Raw genomic sequence first — 23550 nt, forward strand, 5'->3', positions numbered from 1 at the left:
TCCATTAAAGGGATAGTTCAATTTTTTTAATTTAAATTACCCCATGGTTTATTCACCCTCAAGCCATCCTAGGTGTATATGACATTCTTCTTTCAGACGAATACAGTCAGAGTTATAATAAAAAATATCCTGGCTAATCCAAGCTTTATAATGGCAGTGAATGGCAGCCCAAAATTTGAAGCCCAAAAAAGTGCATCCATCCATAATAAAGGTATCGATAGATGCTATTTACTAAGTGGAATAGCATACTAGTGATATATTCTATTTAAACCATGTAGTAGTAGTTCTTTGCAATATGTGTAAATAGTAATTATATGCAATTTATACTTTATTTTGACAGATACTGTACATACGATTTGCACTTCAGTATTGTTGTACAGTAACAGGATGCAATAACATAGAGTGTAAATGATTATATTTATAAAAATTATTAAATGGATGCTGCCTTACTGAGATAATAAATAAATTATTTTATTATTATTAAACATTTAGTTAGCCACTTTCCGATATTATATGTGATGGGAAAAGGGAGAAGAGTGAGCTCGGCAAAAGGTGGATTCAAAACCCGGGTCGATCGCGTCAAAACTTAGATCCTTAAGAACTGCGCCACTGAAGACATGGAAACAAGTGAGGGTTTTTTTGTGTTGTTTGGCCCAACCAGGCATTGTTAGGCGGAGCTAGTGCAAATAGTACTTGCCAACTAGACACACTATTTGCACTTGGTGGGAATAGACACAGCGTAAAAGGGATCCACACGGGTACAGGGGGTTAATAAAGGCCTTCTAAAGCAAAGCGATGCGTTTGTGTAGGAAAAATATCCATATTTAACATGTTATAAAGTAAAATATAGCTTCCGCCAGACAGCCTTCCATATTCAATTTACGGGAAAAGAGTAGCTAACTGATGCGACGTATGAAGTAGGACGTAGCTTAAGCGTTTTGAACTGAATATGGAAGGTGGTCTGCCGGAAGCTAGATATTTTACTTTATAAAGTTTTAAATATGAATATTTTTCTTACAAAAACACATCGCTTTGCTTCAGAAAGCCTTTATTAACCCCCCGGAGACGTGTGTATTACTTTTATAATGGATGGATGCCCTTTTTTGGGCTTCAAATTTTGGGCTGCCATTTACTGTCATTATAAAACTTGGATTAGCCAGGACTTTTTTAATATAACTCCAACTGTATTCGTCTGAAAGAAGAATGTCATATACACCTAGGATGGCTTGAGGGTGAGTAAATCATGAGGCAATTTTCATTTTTGGGTGAACTATCCCTTTAAGGCCTGATAAATTATTCCTTTCTGATCTATTTAACTACTATGCATAAATCCCAGAATCGACAGTGGCAGATGAAGGCAAATCTGATAATCAGAAAATAAATATTCCCACAACCAGGCTCTGTTGTTTCTTCCTCCATGCACTTTTGAATTACATCATTATTTAAGAATGGAAAGCTGTTCATTCATGTTTATAATAATGAGGATTTTCACATACACATAGAAAAATCAACACATCTCCCGCCTCCCCTTCAAAGTCATTGCAAATTCCAACATAACAAAGAGAGAAATCTGTATTCTCTATGATTTTATACAGTGCTTAATCTGGCTTGCGTTTTTGTGTATTTATGTGCATTTGTATTCTCGTGACTTGGATTGAGTCTGAATATTATCAGGGATGACTTTTAATGATGTTATAATCCATCTGCCATAATGTAAGAGAACATATGCTTGAACAGTTCAGAGAGGGAATGCGAGAAAGAAATGTGGAACACTGACAGCACAGTTAGTTAATTGTTCATCATTACTGCAGTTACTGCAGGACAAACATGGATCCTGGCAGAACCTGTATGGAAATGTTGTTTACACTTGTGTGTGACACACACACACAAATACACAATGAGGAATTGTTTCAGAGTCTCCTGCTAATGAGCACATCAAGTTCTGATATTATATAACACATTCACACACCGCCCGTAATATACAGCAATGATATTCCGTTATTTATTTAACAGACATCCCAGTGAATGTTCACGCATGTTCGTGTAATCCTGCCAATCCCCAAAAAAAGAGAGAATTAAACAGCTGCTTTCCACACTACAGTGACAATACTGCACTCCAACACCTCGAATCCTTCAACGTTTTCTCCATCGGCTATGATTCTCTTCAAAGGCTTTTCACAAACTATTTAAGCAGATGCATTCGACCTCAACCAGGAAATCTGTTGTATCCTGACAGACAGGCAGACATCACAGTTTTCTGAAAATAAACTATTCACACAAACAGCACTCCTTTAGAGTCACACATTCAGTAAGTTCAAACCCTGGACAATATGTGACGAAACAAACATATTCATTTGATAAGGTCTTAGAAGAAACATTCTTCACTTTACGCCCGGTCCAGACTGTGGCTCTGAGACCTTACAGCACTCTGAGGAGTTGTGGTTGGAAATGAATGGTTGCTTTGTGTCTGAAGTGATTACAACTGACTCAAGAAACAACTCTAAGAGCTTTTTTCATCCTCAAGGGACACATCTAATATATAGTCTGTGTACTGTGTACTGTATATGCATTAGGAAATCCTTGCATCATCAACGAGACTGGGTTTTTGGATGACTCGGGGGCTGAGTCAAAATTGCACTGGTCTGAGATGGCAGAATTTGTTGTTTTGGGTGGGCCTCAAAAACAAAAGAATGATATTGTAATACTTGACTCCTTATTACATTGTAATACTTGACTCCTTATTACATTGTAATACTTGACTCCTTATTACATTGTAATACTTGACTCCTTCATTCTTTTTAGGTGTGACACATTGTAGTGTGACCTGTAACTGACCTCATCTGTGATTGCTAAAAAAGCACTGAAAAAGTTATTAGAATTGTCACATTAGGCAATACATTATCAAAATGAGTTTGCTTTGGGGTCTGTAAAGTTTTTTTTTAATAATTTAATATTTATTTAATTCATTCATAATTTAATACTATGACCAATGGAAGTTTGTTGAGTGGGGGATGGGTGGTCTTTTTAAGTACTTAGAGGATTAAAAGGGATTTAAGGGAATAAAGAATTAAGAATGGTAAAATAAGTTCCTGGTCTAATTAAAGCCTACACTGCCAAAAGTATTGGGACACCCCTCCAAATCATTGAATTCTGGTATTACAATCACTTATATGGCCACATTTGTATAAAATCAAGCACCTAGGCATGCAGACTGCTTCTACAAACATTTGTGAAAGAATGGGTCGCTCTCAGGAGCTCAGTGAATTCAAGTGTGGTACCATGATAGGTTGCCACCTGTGCAATAAGTTCATAGGTGAAATTTTCTCACTACTAAATATTCCACGGTCAACTGTTAGTGGTATTATAACAAAGTGGAAGCAGTTGGGAACAACAGCAACTCAGCCACGAAGTGGTAGGCCACATAAAATCACAGAGTGGGGTCAGCACATGCTGAGGTGCACAGTGCGCAGAAGTCGCCAACTTTCTGCAGAGTCAGTAGCTACAGACCTCCAAACTTTGTGTGGCCTTCAGATTAGCTCAAGAACAGTGCGTAGAGAGCTTCATGGAATGGGTTTAAATGGCCGAGCAGCTGCATCCAAGCCTTACATCACCAAGTGCAATGCAAAGTGTGGGATGCAGTTGTGTAAAGCATGCCGCCACTGGACTCTAGAGCAGTGGAGATGTGTTTTCTGGAGTGACCAATCACGCTTCTCTGTCTGGCAATCCGATGGACGAGTCTGGGTTTGGCGGTTGCCAGGAGAACGGTACTTGCCTGTCTGCATTGTGCCAAGTGTAAAGTTTGGTGGAGGGGTGATTATGGTGTGGGGTTGGCAATATAGTGTATTTGCGAAGTAATCCATTTAAAATTTTTGCAAATAATGTTTTATTTAAAAAAATGCACACATTCACTCTTGTTTGTATGTCTAATATGTAAAAAAAAAAAGTTAAACAAATTGCATATTTTCAATTCAAAATAGCGAAGTTACATTAAAAATGTTAAGTAGTTTGCATCACTGTATGTTACCGTGGGTTGTTAAACATATAGATATATCACCAGACCAAGCTCAATTTAAGATGCCAAAAAAGTGCAAAAGTGTAACAGAAGCAGTAGAAATTAATGTACGGGTTTCCAGACGGGCGAAATCAAATCGCTGGCAGATCAGACTGGGTTTACCCAGTCTAGGAAAATAGTATAAAGTAATTAAATGTAATCAGTTACATTACTTTATAATTACACTACTTATTACATTTTAAAATTGGGTAACTTGTAACATTACATTTCAAAAGTAACCTTCCCAACACTGTTTATAATGTAACAAATGTATAATGTTACATGTTTCAAATAAATGCTTTTCTTTTCAACTTTCTATTCATTAGAGAATCCTGAAATATCACTGTTTTTGCAAAAAAATACACTTCATTCAAAAACATTTTGTATTGTCACATTACAATAATTCATGTTCATTAGGCTTAAGTGCATGACATTTTACATGCAAATTGTAAATTAACGTATTTAATTATCGCAAAGACAATCACATCCCTTTAGCTGTTTGACCTTTGAGAATATTTCAGATTGTAACTTTAAATATGATTAATAGGTATACCAGTACAATTCATTATGCGTTAATAAGGATGGAAATTAATTCTTAATTTCAGCTCTGGCTAACACCCATTATGATGGTACTGTAACTCCCAAGAAAGAAAGAAAGATAGATAGATAGATAGATAGATAGATAGATAGATAGATAGATAGATAGATAGATAGATAGATAGATAGATAGATAGATAGATAGATAGATAGATAGATAGATAGATAGATAGATAGATAGATAGATAGATAGATAGATAGATAGATAGATAGATAGATAGATAGATAGATAGATAGATAGATGGATAGATCTCATATAAATATATGCTGTGTGTGATAAAATGAGGCATGTGAGGCATGTGTGAGTCGTGTCACTGCACTAGTCAATGCTGTCAGATCAGTTGTACCGACAGCTTCATATCTCTGTGCTTTGGTCTCTCCGCTCTGATTTGACCATGAAGAGCCGGTAACACGACACTGAGAGAGGAGCATACTGAGCTGCCAGTCAGTCTGAGGAAGGCATGACAAGCTGTGGAGCCCTGGACAGATTCAGGTGAGTTCAAGAGCAAAACTGCTAGATACACCCATGATCACTATGCTACAATTGGACATATTTTTGTTTGGATTGTCGGTTAATTTTGTATTCTGTATTATGAACACCCAAATCTGAGTGCTGTAATGCTTGAAAAAATATATGTTTAAATGTAGCCTACAGTAAATGAAAAAAAAAAAAGCTGAATATTCTGTATTTTGGTCTGATCTCTTAATTTAAAATAATATTGCATTGTGGTGGGGAAGTATTCAAAAGAGCCTGCTGTTTATTTTATTTTATTATGAGCTCACTGATGTATAAGGTTCAAACACAGGTCATAAATCGAAGTTAAACAAGGATATATTAGATACCTAGGGAGTGTGAAATGTCATAATACTAAATATGCACTCTACTTATATTCTGGCATTGAGGCCCATAAATTCATTTTCAACCACTGTTTAAAGTCCTGAATTTGTCATTTACTTAGCTACTTATATTGCTGTATTGTTGCTGTAGTACTATAGTTTTATTTATAAATTATTACAAATATTTTGTATTATGAACACCTAAATATTTAAAGGTTTAGTTCGCCCCAAAATAAAAATTCTGTCATGAATTGCTCACCCTCATGTCGTTGCAAACCCGTAAGACCTTCGTTCATCTTCAGAACACAAATGAAGATATTTTTTTGATGAGATCCAAGATCTTTCTGACCCCTCGGTAGACAGCTATTTAATTACCACTTTCAAGGCCCAGAAAGTAAAGACATTGTTAAAATAGTCCTTGTGACTCCATTGGTTCAACCTTAATGTTATGAAATGACGAGTTCTTGTGTGCCAAAAACACACTTTATTCAACAATTTCTTCTAGTCTGTGTCAGTCTCCTATGCCGTTTACGTTGACCAGCTCCTGCGTCAGCATCACACACATGCGTCGTTGTGCTCACGTGAACAGCGTCGGCTAATGGTAAGCCAGCGTTCTGCCGTAGCTCTGACGTAACTCGGGAGCACTGCACTCTATTTACTACGTCAACAGCGTAGGAGACGGACACAGACATGAAAAATTGTTGAATAAAGTTGTTATTTTTGTTCGTTTTTTGCGCACAAAAAGTATTCTCGAGTCACATGGACTATTTTAATGATGTCTTTACTACCTTTCTGGGCCTTGAACGTGGTCATTTAATTGCTGCCTATGGAGGGGTCCATAACCTCTCGGATTTCATAAAAAATATCTTAATTTGTGTTCTTAAGATGAACAACGGTCTTTTTTTGGAACGACATTAGGGTGAGTAATTAATGACAGAATTTTCATTTTTGGGTGAACTAACCCCCTACGTGCCTTTTAAAAAATATGTTCAAATGTACAGTAAATTAAAATGGGCAGAATAGGCTGTACTTGGTCTGATATCCTCATTTAAAATAATATTGCATTGGTGGTGAAGTTTTATAAAGAGCCTGCAGTTTAGAAACTTTCTTTAGAAAAAAAAAAGGGGGGGGGGGGGCTCGTTCACTGATGATTGAAATTTCATTGCATTATTCATAATAGGCCTATATTTATTTGTAACTGACATTTTATAACATAGCCTACCTCACATGACGAGAGGGTCTTTAATGTAGCCTACTATCTTCATTTAAAATATAATTTTCTTTCGGACAATAATGATTCTGTAATTCGCACCCTGGTTGAACTTAGGCTAATCGTTTTGATCGGTGCACCGGGGAATAGCGCGTGTGTGTTTGTGTGTGAATCAGAGGGAGGAGATGCTGAACAACACTCAGACTCACACACATATTGATCATTTAAAAGAAGGTGCGCTGTAACAGATCATCACGCCTTCGGCGCGATCCAGTGGTTCAGATGTCTTGTTTGAGGTAGACTTCTCCGCTGAGAGGATGCTTGTTCAGGGATGAGAAAGGCGTTTTCGCAGGTCTCGGTTCCGAACAGAAGTTGTGGCTTGCTTCGGTAAGTTTGTCGATTTTGACTCTATAGCAAGAAGTTTTGGTTTGTAACGTCCTGTTTCTTTGAGCATCTACGGGGTTAAATGTTCACATGACGTTCAGTTGGGTTCACCTGCCAGGCAACATCTGATCCCCGACTTGATCGTTTAAAATCATCCAATCATCGTCATCTTATTTTAAAGAGAGCCGTTTAATGTAAACACCGCCATAGAATCGTTTATCATAGTTTCCGCCAAAATGCCATATTAGTCTATTTGCATCAGTGCATTTATTTGGTAGGCTATTTTAAACCAGTCTAAGCTGGTTTGCTGCTCTTAGGTCTTTCCCAGAGGGTTTGGGTACTTTTTAGTTGGTCAGGCTAGTTTATGCAGGGTTTTTCAGTACGGATATAAAAGCATAATCAACTAATAGTGATATTCTTCAAAAACTAAGACTAAAATAAGAAGCTTCTGAATCTTCTGCAGTAGGCCTATGGTTACATTGATGTTGATAACTGGAAACAATGCAAAGTTATCAAAGTTTACAGTAGGCTAATATTTATATCTTGTTAGAAACAATGGTTACCATGGTAATGTTTGGTATGTACTATTTTGTATATAACACTTTTCACCACAATTGAATTAGGCCTAGTTAGTTTTTCTCTCCTCGTTTTCTATGTCCTAGTAATTAGTGTTGCTAATGATGTGTACATTCTGTATGTATTTTGCTGATGTATACAGTTGCTGTTTGGTTAATAATAGATCCAGTTTGTTATTGGAATTTTTCCGTGCCTGTGCTCTATGGAATCTTTGAAAGGAAACTGCTACTCTAATTGGATGAATTTCCACTTGGAAGGAGCACGCAGATTAACTGCATGAAGAGACACTTTAAAACAATGCCGAAATAAAGACACTATAACAGTCTTTTATACTATTGGATGGTTGAAAATAGTTTTCCTGTATATTCTCACTCATTGTTTTATTGTAAATAAATGAAATAGTCTTATAACAATTACAGTAGAGTCCAAATGCAAAACAATTGTTATGACATAAAATGCAGAAAAAGTATGTAAGATACTGCACTGTTCTTAGGTCAAATAAGTAAATTTGTTCAAAAGAACAAAGATGCACTTTGTATCATCTCTAATCATGCTTGATCACATGATCATCAGGATTATACAAACTTGTGGAGTTTATGTGGCTCAAATGCTTTCATTAAAGCGGTCATGACATGAGAAAGCAAATTTGCCATGATCTTTTAACATGAGGTCTTTGTACCATTACAACATCCAAGTTTCATAACTTAAAGGAATAGTTCACCCAAAAATGAAAATTACCCCATTATTTACTCACCCTCAATATATGACTCTATTTTGAAGCCCAAAAAAGTGCATCCATCCATCATAGGACTCGGCAACAAACTTAAGCTCCTCTTTTCTTATATTGAAATCATTAAAAGGGATTGTTTTGTTTTGCTCTAACCTCTGCGCTTCCGCGTTCGTCAATACACCATGCCTCAGGTAAGGGTTTACTCTTTCACCATAAATCGAATCATACGTCCGTCTGTCAGAAAATAGTTATTTTAGTTTATAAAGTTTGAAAGATGGATATTTTTCTTACAAAAAATATATTTTTTTCTTTTCTTAAAATATCATCCTCTATTCACTGTCATTATAAAGCTTGGAAGAGCCAGGACATTTTTTAATGTGTCTCAGACTGTATTTGTCTGAAAGAAGAAAGTCATGTAGACCTAGGATGGGCTTGAGGGTGAGTAAATCATGGGGTAATTTTCATTTTGGGTGAACTAACCCTTTAAAATGTCCTCCTCATTATAAAGAAAGCATTTAATTAATCAAATTCCAAAAAACATTTGCATACAACTGCTTCCAGAGCGTGACGTCGAAAATATTATCATCATCGAACCATAGGCCCTGCCGACTTGCCCACATCTTTGTTTGGAGCATTTTGTTTCGTCAGTGAGGCACAGTGTAATTAAGGGTTTGCAAAGAAACTTTTATTGAAAGATGAAGCAGCAAAATTTATCGGATCTGACAGCAGTTGCATCACAAACCGACAGTGCTGTCAAATCGATTAATCACATCCAAAATAAAAGTTTGTGTTTACATAATATATGTGTGTGTACTGTGTATAATTATTATGTTTACACACACATGCATGTATATATTTAAGAATTTAAAAACATATACTATATACATATACTAATATAAATGTAATGTAAATTATATAAATATATATACAGTATATACATGCAAATATCTCTTTAATATATACATGAATGGGTGTGTATTTATATATACACATACATAAACTCACATTTGTATTTTGGATGCTATTAATCGTGATTAATCGATTTGACAGCACTAATATATATATATATATATATATATATATACAACCCCAATTCAGAAAAAGTTGGGAAAAAGTATGGAAAACGCAAAAAAAAAAAAACAAGTGATTTCTAAATTTACTTTGACTTGTATTTCATTGCAGACAATATGAACACAAAATATTTCATGTTTTGTCTGGTCAACTTCATGTCATTTGTAAATATCCATCCTTTCCTGTCATTCAGACCTGCAACACATTTCAAAAAAAGTTGGGACAGGGGCAATTTAGGGCTAGTAATGAGGTAAAATGGTTAAATAATGATGTGATTTGAAACAGGTGATGTCAACAGGTGATTGTAATTATGATTTGGTACAAAAGCAGCATCCAAGAAAGGTCTAATCCTTTAGGAGCAAAGATGGGCAGAGGATCGCCAGTTTGCCAACAAATACGTGAGAAAATTATTGAAATGTTTAAAAACAATGTTCCTCAAAGAAAGATAGGAAGAGATTTGGATATTTCACATTCAACAGTGCATAACATAATTAAAAGATTCAAGGAATCTGGAGGAATTTCAGTGCGTAAAGGACAAGAGCGCAAGCCTAAGCTGAACAACCATGATCTCCGATCCCTCAGGCGGCACTGCATCAAGAATCGTCATTCATCTATAAGCGATATCACCACATGGGCTCAGGACTACTTTGGCAAACCTTTGTCAAGTACCACAATACGTAGTTACATCCACAAATGCCAGTTAAAACTGTACTGTGCCAAAAGGAAGCCCTATGTTAACAGTGTCCAGAAGCGCCGTTGACTTCTCTGGGCTCGGAGGCATCTGGGATGGACCATCACACAGTGGAAACGTGTACTGTGGTCAGATGAATCAGTATTTCAGGTATTTTTTGGGAGGAATGGACGCCATGTGCTCCGGACCAAAGAAGAAAAGGATCATCCAGACTGTTACCAGCAACAGGTCCAAAAGCCAGGGTCTGTCATGGTATGGGGTTGTGTCAGTGCCCTTGGCAAAGGTAACTTGCACTTCTGTGAAGGCACCATTAATGCTGAAAAGTACATAGAGATTTTGGAGCATAATATGCTGCCTTCAAGAACACATCTTTTCCAGGGACATCCATGCATATTTCAACAAGACAATGCAAAACCACATTCTGCACACATTACAAAGTCCTGGCTGCGGAGGAAGAGGGTACGGGGACTTGACTGGCCTGCCTGCAGTCCCGACCTGTCTCCAATAGAGAATGTGTGGCATTTTGAAGCGCAAAATGCGACAACGAAGATCCCGTACTGTTGCCCACCTTAAGACTTGTTTGCAGGAAGAATGGGACAAAATTACACCTGAAACACTTCATCACTTGGTGTCTTCAGTCCCTAAACGTCTTTTAAGTGTTGTGAAAAGGAATGGCAACATTACAAAGTGGTAAATGCTTTACTGTCCCAACTTTTTCTTAAATGTGTTGCAGGTCTGAATGACAGGAAAGGATGCATATTTACAAATTACATGAAGTTGACCAGACAAAACATGAAATATTTTGTGTTCATTATGTCTGTAATGAAAAACAAATCAAAGTAAATTTAGAAATCACTTCTTTCTTTTTTTTTGCGTTTTCCATACTGTCCCAACTTTTTCTGATTTGGGGTTGTATATATACACAGGTGCTGGTCATATAATTAGAATATCATCAAAAAGTTGATTTATTTCACTAATTCCATTCAAAAAGTGAAACTTGTATTTTATATTCATTCATTACACACATACTGATATATTTAAAATGTTTATTTCTTTTCATTTTGATGATTATAACTGACAACTAAGGAAAATCCCAAATTCAGTATCTCAGAAAATTTGAATATTACTTAAGACCAATACAAAGAAAGGATTTTTAGAAATCTTGGCCAACTGAAAAGTATGAACATGAAAAGTATGAGCATGTACAGCACTCAATACTTAGTTGGGGCTCCTTTTGCCTGAATTACTGCAGCAATGCGGCGTGGCATGGAGTCGATCAGTCTGTGGCACTGCTCAGGTGTTATGAGAGCCCAGGTTGCTCTGATAGTGGCCTTCAGCTCTTCTGCATTGTTGGGTCTGGCATATCGCATCTTCCTCTTCACAATACCCCATAGATTTTCTATGGGGTTAAGGTCAGGCGAGTTTGCTGGCCAATTAAGAACAGGGAAACCACGGTCCTTAAACCAGGTACTGGTTGCTTTGGCACTGTGTGCAGGTGCCAAGTCCTGTTGGAAAATGAAATCTGCATCTCCATAAAGTTGGTCAGCAGCAGGAAGCATGAAGTGCTCTAAAACTTCCTGGTATACGGCTGCGTTGACCTTAGACCTCAGAAAACACAGTTGACCAACACCAGCAGATGACATGGCACCCCAAACCACTGACTGTGGAAACTTTACACCGGACCTCAAGCAACGTGGATTGTGTGCCTCTCCTCTCTTCCTCCAGACTCTGGGACCCTGATTTCCAAAGGAAATGCAAAATTTACTTTCATCAGAGAACATAACTTTGGACCACTCAGCAGCAGTCCAGTCCTTTTTGTCTTTAGCCCAGGCGAGACGCGTCAAGAGTGGCTTGACACAAGGAATGCGACAGCTGAAACCCATGTCTTGCATACGTCTGTGCGTAGTGGTTCTTGAAGCACAGACTCTATTATTTGTGAATCTCCCCCACATTTTTGAATGGGTTTTGTTTCACAATCCTCTCCAGGGTGCGGTTATCCCTATTGCTTGTACACTTTTTTCTACCACATCTTTTCCTTCCCTTCGCCTCTCTATTAATGTGCTTGGACACAGAGCTCTATGAACAGCCAGCCTCTTTTGCAATGACCTTTTGTGTCTTGCCCTCCTTGTGCAAGGTTTCAATGGTCGTCTTTTGGACAACTGTCAAATCAGCAGTCTTCCCCATGATTGTGTAGCCTACAGAACTAGACTGAGAGACCATTTAAAGGCCTTTGCAGGTGTTTTGAGTTAATTAGCTGATCAGAGTGTGGCACCAGGTGTCTTCAATATTGAACCATTTCACAATATTCTAATTTTCTGAGATACTGAATTTGGGATTTTCCTTAGTTGTCAGTTATAATCATCAAAATTAAAAGAAATAAGCATTTGAAATATATCAGTCTGTGTGTAATGAATTAATATAATATACAAGTTTCACTTTTTGAATGGAATTAGTGAAATAAAAAAACTTTTTGATGAAATTCTAATTATATGACCAGCACCTGTGTGTGTGTGTGTGTATATATATATATATATATATATATATATATATATATATATATATATATATATATATAGTTTTTATATATGTAAAGTTTTTTTACTCAAAAAAAAAAAAAAAAAAAAAAAATAATAATATATATATATATATATATATATATATATATATATACTTTTCTAAGCAAAAAACTTTATTAAAGGGGGGGGTGAAAAACACAGTTTCAGTCAATCTCATGTCAATCTTGAGGACCTATAGAGTAGTATTGCATCCTTCATATCTCCGAAAGGCTTTAGTTTTATTATATTTATAAAAGTAAGATATGCTGTACCGTGTCTTTCCGATAAAAAACGAGCGTATCGTATGGGCGGAGCTAAAGAATGACGAGCGCACGCAGCTATTTCGTTGAGAGCGTCTGAAAGAGCTGACATCCTTAAACGTGGAGAAAAAAAACGTTATCCTAAATAAACCATTGAGATCAATCAGATTTAGCCATACATATATGATCCAGAATCAGATCTAGAGGCTGAAATTGAACAGGAGAAGCAGCAACGACTACAGCAGGACGTCTCAATGGTATGTACTTTAACTTATATATGCTTAGTGGCTTGTCATGCTCGCAAGTTTTACAACATTTGTGTGTGTTTACTCATGGTTTATGAGGACATAATTGGTTTATCGACTGTATGCGATTTAATGTTAGCAGTAGCAAATGGAACGGCTTTGCATGTCAGACTACTGCGTGTTTACATAGAAAAACAATGGAAGAGTAGCACATTTGAATGAACGAGTCGATAGCTAACAACACAAAGACATTTGAAGCAGTTTTACTCACCGCCTGCTTCCAACACACGACCGTGAACCTTAATCGCTGGGACTGCTCCATCTTTCAGCATTAGACGAGCTACAAATCCGGAGTTGAACTGTACCCTTGTTTAAAAAACCATTGTCGCTGAAATTCAGGGAACAAACAAAAACACTTGCACAACTCTGTTGCTGCCCCGGAAAAGCAAACTCCATCCACTGTCCCATTAACGCTGGGTTCTTTGGGAGGCTGTGCAGGGTTGTCTTGCCCTGACAACCTAAAACACACATCTTTGGTGACATTGTTGATTTCGTGAAGTCCTGTGACAATGCTCACTGTCCGTACGGCCCGTACAAGGACATTCCGCCCTATCTGATGTCAGATAGACCCATACTCTGAAAAAAACGTTCCGAAACTTATGAGAAACCGGAAGGGGTATATTTTTGGCACAGAAATACTCCATCAAACGTCCAACTTTAAAAAAAAAAAAAACTTTGTTCATGTTTAGGATGGGAATCCAAGTCTTTAACAGTGTAAAAAGCTGTTACACCCCCCTCCCCCTTTAACATCGAGGAACATATTAATGTAATTTAAAAAATCCATGTCATGACCCCTTTAAAGCAATAGAGGGACAAATCAAATCCTAATTGTTATGCAGATAATATAATTTGTTATAAAAAAAAGTATGCATTAAAAATGCAAAACAGAAGCATTTTCACTTGTGGTCTTATGGTATGTATGGGTATGAATCACTGTATGGGGAAATACAGATCAACATTTTTTTCTCTCATTTTATTCCTTTAAGGAGGTGTGTGTCGTCTTGCTCATGCAATAACCGTGTCATGGCAGCCTTCAAGGGTGTGTGGACTCAGGAATTCTGGCGAGCGGTTTCGGGGGAGTTCTTAGCCATGATAATATTCGTGCTGCTTAGTCTGGGATCCACCATCAACTGGGCAGTAAAACAGGAGAACCCTCCACCTGCTGACCTCGTCCTCATCTCTCTCTGCTTTGGCTTATCCATCGCAACCCTCGTCCAGTGTTTCGGGCACATCAGCGGTGCCCACATCAACCCGGCCGTTACAGCGGCGATGGTTGCCACGCGGAAGCTGAGCCTGGCAAAGGGGTTTTTTTATCTGTTGGCACAATGCCTGGGGGCAATGGTGGGGGCAGCCATCTTGTACGGAGTGACACCGACATCAGTGAGAGGAGGATTGGGAGTGACTTCTGTGAGTATTTTTAATTAGAGGGATAGTTTACCCCAAAATTGCTCGTCTTTTTTTGTCCAAAGGGTCCTGTTTTGTTTTTGGACCCCATTGACTTTCATTCTATGAGCAAAAAGCACTTGAGTTGTTCTTCAAAATATCTTCCAAAAATGTGTTCCACAGAAGAAAAAGTCATACAGAACAATATGAGGTTGAGTAAATGATGACAGAATTTTCAGGTTTGGGAGATCACTTTTAAGACATTTTAATTAGACGTTTTACATATGATTAAATTCATCAGTAATCAATAACCTGAATTAGGCATGTCTCATTAGTGTGAGCCCTTCAATTTGTAAGTGGTAGGGGCCTCCAGGAGAATGATTGAAAAACACTGGTGTCACGCAAGAAGTAGATAAAGTTCACTCTATACAAATAACCCACTATCGCCCCCTGCAGGTCAACACTGAAATCTCCACTGGTCATGCCATTGTGATAGAGCTCATAATCACTTTTGAGCTTGTCTTCACCGTCTTTGCCACCTGTGACCCCAAGCGCAATGATCTTAAAGGTTCGGCAGCGCTGGCTATTGGTCTGTCGGTGTGCATCGGCCATCTGTTTGCTGTGAGTATTTTTTTCTTGATCTGCACCACTAGAAAACATTAAATTCGTTTTGTAAAATTGCATCGCTATACATTTCAAGCGATTTCCAAAGCATGTTACTTGTATAACTAAAATGTTCAATCCTGCACTGTCAAACACATTTTTAAGCAGTGCTTGAAGATCTTTATCCTATAAAGATTAGTCTCTTGGGATATAACTGCTTAGTTCTCCTTTGGAGAATTTGTAGCCTAGCTACAATCCCAAGTGATAGTGGTATTTCCATGCCAATAATCCCAGCAGAATCTGCAGATGAGGTGTTTATATGAAAGCTCATTTGTGTTGCTAAGAACGTTGGCATGAGAGTGGGATGCCCTCTACATGCCCTCATGTATTTAGGCCTGGCACTGAGACAAAAACTACTTAAGACTCTTTAGAGCAGATTTATGATTTAAAGAGCCAAACCACAGTCACTCAGCTCACTCATTCCTCACATCTTTACCTCTTTATCTCTCACTTTGTTTTTTTGCATTTCTTCCGCTCTTCCTTTTAAGAGTCTCTTCTCTTCTCAAAATTATAAGCCAGGCTCATTGGAAAAATCGCACAAAAGTCTTTATTAATTGATAATCTGCCCCATAATCATAATTTGTTAGTGTTTTACTGCAACATGTGTTCATTTCAGCTGGAAACTGCAGTGAATTGTATCACCCTAAAAAATGCTGGATTGTTTCAACCCATGTTTGGGTTAAATTAGGACAAGCCCAACCGTTGCAATAAAAATGTAATTAAAAAATGTAAACCAATGGTTGGGTTTGTTCATGTTTGACCCAAACATGGTTTAAAACAACACAGCATTTAAAATTACTATTAGAGTGTACAGTTAAAGTAAATTTTTAGAGTTTTCAAAAAAAAATGGCACAATGAGCCTATGTTGCAAAATTCATGCAATTCATGACAAGTGTAACACGTTTTGTCTGTTTCAGATCCCGTACACTGGAGCCAGTATGAATCCAGCTCGCTCTTTTGGTCCTGCTGTCGTCATGGGAGAATGGCAGGACCATTGGGTAAGATTTACACAATATCTTCCATGTTTGAATAAACAATACCAGTGCATGGTTTGAAGAGCAGGTGCATTTAGGGCACAGTCATACAGAACAACAGAATCTACAGAACAACAGAATCCACTTTTGATAGTTTAATGACGGAAAAAACGGTCGGCACGCCAGGCGCATGGTCCAAAAGGGTTGTACCTAGTCTCTTAATGAGTCATGGGTGTGTTTTGGGCGTAACGTGTAATAAACCAATCAGTGTCTCATCTCCCATTCCCTTTAAAAGCCAGTTGCGCTTGCATCTTGGCGGATTCGCTATTTACATGGCGGAATTTGCGAGCAGAAATACAGAGCGCTTCTTTAGAGGAAAATCCTTTTATTTTTAATATTTAAAAATGTTTGTGTGCTGATGCGCATCCCTGTGTGTGTAAAAAGCAGAGTGTACGTGCGTTGTGCACCAGCCTATAGGCGCATATTACTAACGCTCCCTTCAAATAAAACAAATAGTACTGCGCTATTGACTTTAGACCAGGTTTTGTTGGTCAATGGCGCTGTCGTTTTCTGTTGCCTTGAAATAGCAACGCGCCAACAATGCTCCTGAACACACCTCGTTTTCAGACCAGCACACCCATGGGCGAACAGATGGGCGCGAGTGCATTTGCTATTTAAACAACGTGGCACTGGATGTGAAAATGATAACTGCATTGGGCTGAAACTAGCGTAGCGGCTCTATGATAGGTCCCGAAGACTCATTAGGGCTTTTCACACTGCGCTTAACCCTGAGTTATCGTCGTTCTAAACACCGTTTTTAACCCCGGGTAAAGGAATGTTTCACACTTGTAATTTAGAAGTGGGGTTAGCACCGTTTTTTACCCAGGTTAATGAAACCCTGCTCCGGAGCCAAAACTTGTACAGTGTGAAACAATGCTGTGTTTGAATGTTAAAGCTAGATGCTTAGACAAACCAATCGTTAATAGACAACCAATCGCATACTCATATTTGTGTGCTTTGGACAGTCACGGAAACACTGCACATTGTATAGAAACAGTAAATTCAGCGTTTGAGAGGAAAAATGTCAAATGCTGACCGAAAACGCAACAATTTGATTGAAGAAAAGACTGATCCATTCTTACCTTTATAGTCTGAAGTATCCGTTCAGTATACACTCAATAGTACAGTCGGCAATACAAGGTTGTGTGCTGCGTTCACCCAATCAATGACACTGACCCCGCAAATAAAACCGTTAACCCAGGGTTTAGGAATGTACAATGTGAAACGGCATCTTATAAATACCCAGGGTTAACTATTTCAAGTGTGAAAAGCCCTATTAGGTTCTTTCTTAACCCTACATTAATATTTGTGTGCATAAAGAGTGAAGGTCAGCGAGGCCTTTGGAACTGTGATTGATAATAGTGACGCTGATGAGAATTTGATTCAACGCCAAAACTTTTTTAAGAAGAGAATTTTGGCTTTGTTTCACTCCTACAAAGGAGCCTGAACTATATCTGGCGCGAGAAGGCATTTATCTCTGACCTACCACAGACCTTTGACATGAAGCTTGATATACTGGATTTGTTCCTTTTGAATATTTCAGTGCATTTTAATATGTAAAGAACCGTTGTATAAAAGCACAATGCTCTCAATCCTGCAGTACTGAATATCAGATTAAGGCCAGTGCATATACTGCATGTCATTCTACTTGAAATATTACAGAGCAGTCAGAAACCAGACAGATGTGGCATTCAAAATAACACCGGTGCATGACACTTGTTGATGTGCTCCCTATATGCACATACGACGAGTGTTATGTATCTTCATGAGCGGCGCGTCTGAGTGACTGCTGCTGTCATCACGGTTGATACAGGGTCTCCCCACTGGTGCTGTAATATTAGAAAGGTCAAAACATTTCTTTCATGGAGTGTTTACCACACTTGCAGCATGCTAAACACAGTGCCCTTTTCAAGGCGTTGGTGTGAGTTTCATCAATGAAAGATTTTCAAGAAAGAAATACATCAGGCGTGAAGCCACATGAAGGCCAAACTGGTACTGTTACACTAATGAGAGTTGCTGGTGATCATTATACTGTATATATAATCATTTGGAAAATGAACTGCATTTTTGGACACAGGTTTTGTGCGGTTGTGTAGGGGAAACGTATCTGGCCTGTGCTATGCAGTCGGTCGCACCCACTTCTATTTCTATCATCAGAGCAGTTAGTAATCCAGTTTTGGCACACTTTTGGAGTCGATATCCTTGTCACATTGATAAAATGCATATATCAGACATGGATATAAGAGCAGGACAGATTATTTACTGGGCAGGGCAGGGCAGGGCAGGGCAGGGCAGGGCAGGGCAGGAAAGGAAAGGAAAGGAAAGGAAAGGAAAGGAAAGGAAAGGAAAGGAAAGGAAAGGAAAGGAAAGGAAAGGACAGGAAAGGAAAGGAAAGGAAAGGAAAGGAAAGGAAAGGAAAGGAAAGGAAAGGAAAGGAAAGGAAAGGAAAGGAAAGGAAAGGAAAGGAAAGGAAAGTGCACACTTCATAAAAAAAATAATTTTCACAATATATTCAATCATATTCACAAAAAATGCAGAACATGATTAATAAAACATCTGAGACCATCAATGAATATGCTATTTCACATTTTAAATGTAATATATTTTATACTTTTCATTGACATTAGCATAACAATTTGTGTGAAAAGTGTAATATTCATTCAATTAATTGAGAATATTTATTTTAAATTACTTAAGATAAATATTAAATATTATAATATTGTATGTTAATGCATATATATATAATATATATTATGAAATAATATAATTATATTATTTTTACATAATAACATTTCTTAATTGTTTTCATTATTTAACTAATTTAATTTAAACAAATTAATTAAAGGAAAATTAAAATTGTATATATTGGTGTAGAATCTTAAATATTTAAAGGAACTGTATGTAAGAAATGTATTTCAATTAATCATAAAATGGCCCTGATATGTCACTAGACATTAAGAAATCATGTTCATTTCAAATATTTATATCACTGACAACGGTTGTCCGGCCAAGATATTGTCATTTTAAAAGTGAAGTTGCAGCCCTCAACTGATGTTGATGTTGACATGTTGTGTTTTGGCCTGAAGCGCCACCCTCCACCTGTCTACCAATCACGAAGTCAGTAGTGTTTCTGCATTCGGGTTGCCCGCTCTGCTCTAGTTACCACAGCTGCAGCTACAAACTTTTTGGTTAAACAATATCTAACTTTACGAAACCTAAACGACCTCGTTATGAATCAGAAAAACGTTGTGACAGTGTCCGAAATAAAACAAGGATTTGAGATGCCTTTGAAAGATAGAGACGGCTGAAAACGGAGAATAATTTGAAGACTGATGCCAACGTTGCTAATTTTCTCCTGGACAGGTAAGGTTCATCTATGTTTGGCTAATGTAAATGGACATTTCAAATATTCATGACAGTCGAACAAAGATATGCATGTTCGTGCAAAGTAACGTTAGGTTAGCGCAGATGGAGGAGGTGGGAATTGAAAAGGTAACGTTAAGGAATTGTTTGGTAAATAAAAACGACGAGTCGTCATTGCTAACATTAGTAATGCATTATCAGAGCCCGTTTCTCTGTCATTATGCTGGGACGCTGAGGAAAACAACATTAGCACGCCTATTAGCACTGTGTAAACGTATTTGAGACAGTAGCCTAACGTTACCTCTGTAAAAATTATTCCTCATTCGTTCTTCGCATATATAGTGGACAAAACATGCTGCAAGTTGACCTGTATGATCATAGCTAATGTTATTTAGCTTTGCTGTAATTTTACTATAGCATTTTTTTCATGTGGGAATGTACTGTCACATACGAGCGTTCATATTTATGATTATATTTGGCTAATCGCCATTAGTACATTTTTGCGATTCATAATTACTTCACAAAACATCGCTCTTGAAGCATAAACATAATTAACAGAAAGAAAAAAAAACTTACTGTGTACGACTCGTCACTTGCCATTGAAAGCTCCGTGTAGCAGCCTAGTTACTGTTGCATCCTGCAGCCTATCTGGCAGCCTCGAGTCAGGGGGAGGGGGAGAGGGGATACACCGCTCTACAGTCATTTGAAAGTGATTGCAGTACCAGTTTTGGCCACAGTCCTACATACAGCTCCTTTAATTTTACATCATAACATTTTGTCTTTTTTTAAGTTGAAATATTTGTCAAAATCGTAAAACTCACAATTTGAATGAGAAGTTAAATGAATTAATTACATTTAATTAAAAATGTATTAAAAGAAATCTTAAATATTATACATCTTAAATATTTTTTGTTTATAATTGTATAATATCTTTTTACATTTTACAGCATTATTATTTATTTATTTTTTTTAAATCCTAAAACTCACAATTTAAGTGGGAAAGTTCAATTAAATAATTATAATAAATGTTGGTGCAGAGTCTTAAATATTTTCATTTTATAACTTTATAATATCTTATTGATTTTACAGCATAACATGTCTTTATTTTTTTCTAAATCATAAAACACAATTTGAGTTAAAAGTTTATTCATTTATTTAATTCAATTGAATTAAAAGAAATTCATTAAAATAAATCTTAACTATTACATATTACATATTGGTGCAGAATCTTAAATATGTTATACATTTTACATCATATTTGTGTTTTTATATATATAGTCATAAGTCTGAGACTTTTGGACCCCACAGTATATTTTTGAATAAGATTTATTATTTCTCTCTCTCTCTTAGGTATACTGGGTGGGCCCTTTAATAGGGGGCATCCTGGCTGCCGCTGTGTACGAATATCTATTCTGTCCCGACCCTGACCTGAAGCGGCGCTATGCCGACGTCCTCTCCAAGAGCCCCTTCCAAATCGACCCGTATCGGGTAGTGGACACAGAAACGTACCCCAGCGATCACGCTCAGCTCATGGCCAAGCAGGCAGCGTTCAGAGTGCTGGACCTGGAGAGGGCAGAGAAGAAGGAGAGGGAGTCGGCTGGAGAAGTGCTGTCGTCTGTATGACTAGTGAGAGGCACTGAGGAGGAACAGCAAAACATTTACAGCATTAATGAGCTCAAAGAGACCGATCTGATCTAGAGTCACTGTGTACGCGTCCGTGTAGAAATCTTCTACAGAATGACTCTGAACACTTGACTTTAATCATTAAGAATGAGCTAAGAACCACCTAATGGTCTGACTCGCTTAAAACGCTCTGCCCTGTATGCCAGTCACAGCCCATAGACCTCATATCCAATAGAATCCACTTTGAAGATTTTAGCCAGTCACTGAACATCCTTTAGCAGTTGCACCTCATCAACTACTGAATCGATAACTGAATGGGATTCTCACATCTAAGCAAATGTAACGGTTTTGTTTGGTCTACGGGTTATTGCCTGGCAATCAGGGGTTGAGCTTAGATCATCACCATAGTAATGCAGATCATTTTCCTTCTCAGTGCACTCTGTGTGATTTAACCCCTTCTGCCCTTCACTTACGTCCTCGCCTTCTCCCTTTTAAATCTAATGTTGTATAGAGTATTTTTATATTTAATTTTTTCCTTAAGGTTATGGATGTCATGTCTTTGAATGTCGCTGTCGGAAATCTGTATAATTGCATGATTTTTATTTTATTTTTGAACCTAAAATGCGTGATTTTTCCCACACGAACCCAAACATATTGTGTCCTTCCAGCTCATTCTCATACTCTTAAGAACACAAACTGTAAAAAGCGAACAGTTGGATCAACTTAAAAAAAAAAACACTTAAATTGGTTTTCTCAACTTAAATGATTACGTTTTATCAACTTCATTTTACTAGGTCAATCACACTTATATTATTTGAGTTCATTCAGTCTGATTATTTACATTACTCTAACTTAATTTCACTGTATTCCAACGTAAAGGATTAGTTCACTTTTAAATTAACTTTTGCTGATAATTTACTCACCCCCATGTCATCCAAGATGTCCATGTCTTTCTTTCTGTAGTCAAAAAGAAATTAAGGTTTTTGATGAAAACATTCCAGGATTTTTCTCCATATAATGGACTTCAATGGGCTCCAAATGGTTCAAGGTCCAAATGACAGTTTCAGTGCAGCTTCAAAGGGCTTTAAACGATACCAGACGATGAATAAGGGTCTTATCTAGCTAAACGATCAGTTTCTGCGAGAAACCGAGCAGTATTTATGCTATTATTTTACCTCTTATCAGACGAACGTGATCATCTCTGAGCTCCGCCATAACTTCCGCTAAGTGAGGTCAAAATACGAGCGTGGTCATAGATATATCGATCGTAGATGCCTCATTCTACTGACCCTTGCAGGCGCTAATGAGGCATCTATGTATACATCTTTGACCACCTATTTTGACCTCACTTAGCGGAAGTTATGGCCGAGCTCAGAGATGATCACGTTCGTCTGATAAGAGTTAAAATAATAGCATAAATACTGCTCGGTTTCTCGCAGAAACTGATAGTTTAGCTAGATAAGACCCTTATTCATCGTCTGGTATCGTTTAAAGCCCTTTGAAGCTGTACTGAAACTGTCATGTGGACCTTGAACCGTTTGGAGCCCATTGAAGTCCATTATATGGAGAAAAATCCTGGAATGTTTTCATCAGAAACCTTAATTTTTTTTCGACTGCAGAAAGAAATACATGGACATATTGGATGACATGGGGGTGAGTAAATTATCAGCAAAAGTTTATTTAAAAGTGAACTAATCCTTTAATGTATTCCTTTTTCTTTGCTTTCAAGTTGAATGAGTGTACAATAATTCATTACAATTAAGAAGAAAGTAAATAGACTCAAATAGTTCTAGTAATCCAACTTACACCCATGTTCACTTTTTACAGTGCATGTAATCAATGAAAAATGCTTTACTAGTGTAGGCCTAATGTTTTAGATGGATTTCAAAAGTATTTATTTTGTTTGAGACATCACAATAAGGCATAATCACAGTCTCAGTTCTTTCATGTTTATATCTAACTTGTAATTACGTTATTTTAGACTGATTAATTATCTAACCATGTGTTGGATTCAGAAAATGATTTATGTAATCAAGTGATGTAAAGTAATTGTTACATAATAATTTGAAAACTGGAGTATAATTATATATTTTTATTTTATTTTAAAGAAAAATAACTTGAATTTCTTATGGGAGCCGGTGTTCTGTCGATACCTTGTCAGATTTTGCTACCTCCCATTAAAACAGTAGGTAGCATAATTCGACATCAAAAAATGTT

The 23550-nt window shown here is 37.3% G+C and overlaps 1 protein-coding gene across 3 annotated transcripts in view; it reads left to right on the forward strand.

Moving 5' to 3' along the window:
- aqp4 (aquaporin 4) overlaps positions 1 to 22253 on the forward strand; it is a 76244-nt gene extending 53991 nt beyond the window's left edge. For 2 of the 3 annotated variants that reach the window (XM_079831074.1, XM_079831075.1), the window contains 5 exons: positions 5050 to 5141; positions 14254 to 14674; positions 15107 to 15271; positions 16231 to 16311; positions 21061 to 22253. In XM_079831074.1, coding sequence (XP_079687200.1) covers positions 5110 to 5141; positions 14254 to 14674; positions 15107 to 15271; positions 16231 to 16311; positions 21061 to 21333 — 972 coding nt within the window. In that variant the 5' untranslated portion in view covers positions 5050 to 5109 and the 3' untranslated portion in view covers positions 21334 to 22253. Of the gene's footprint in view, positions 1 to 5049; positions 5142 to 6906; positions 7083 to 14253; positions 14675 to 15106; positions 15272 to 16230; positions 16312 to 21060 lie in introns of those variants that run through there. The other variant, XM_079831073.1, reaches the window with a different exon arrangement.
- Positions 22254 to 23550: the final 1297 nt, after the last annotated feature.

Source organism: Gobio gobio (genome assembly GCF_949357685.1).
Source record: "Gobio gobio genome assembly, chromosome: 12".
NCBI lineage: Eukaryota > Metazoa > Chordata > Actinopteri > Cypriniformes > Gobionidae > Gobio > Gobio gobio.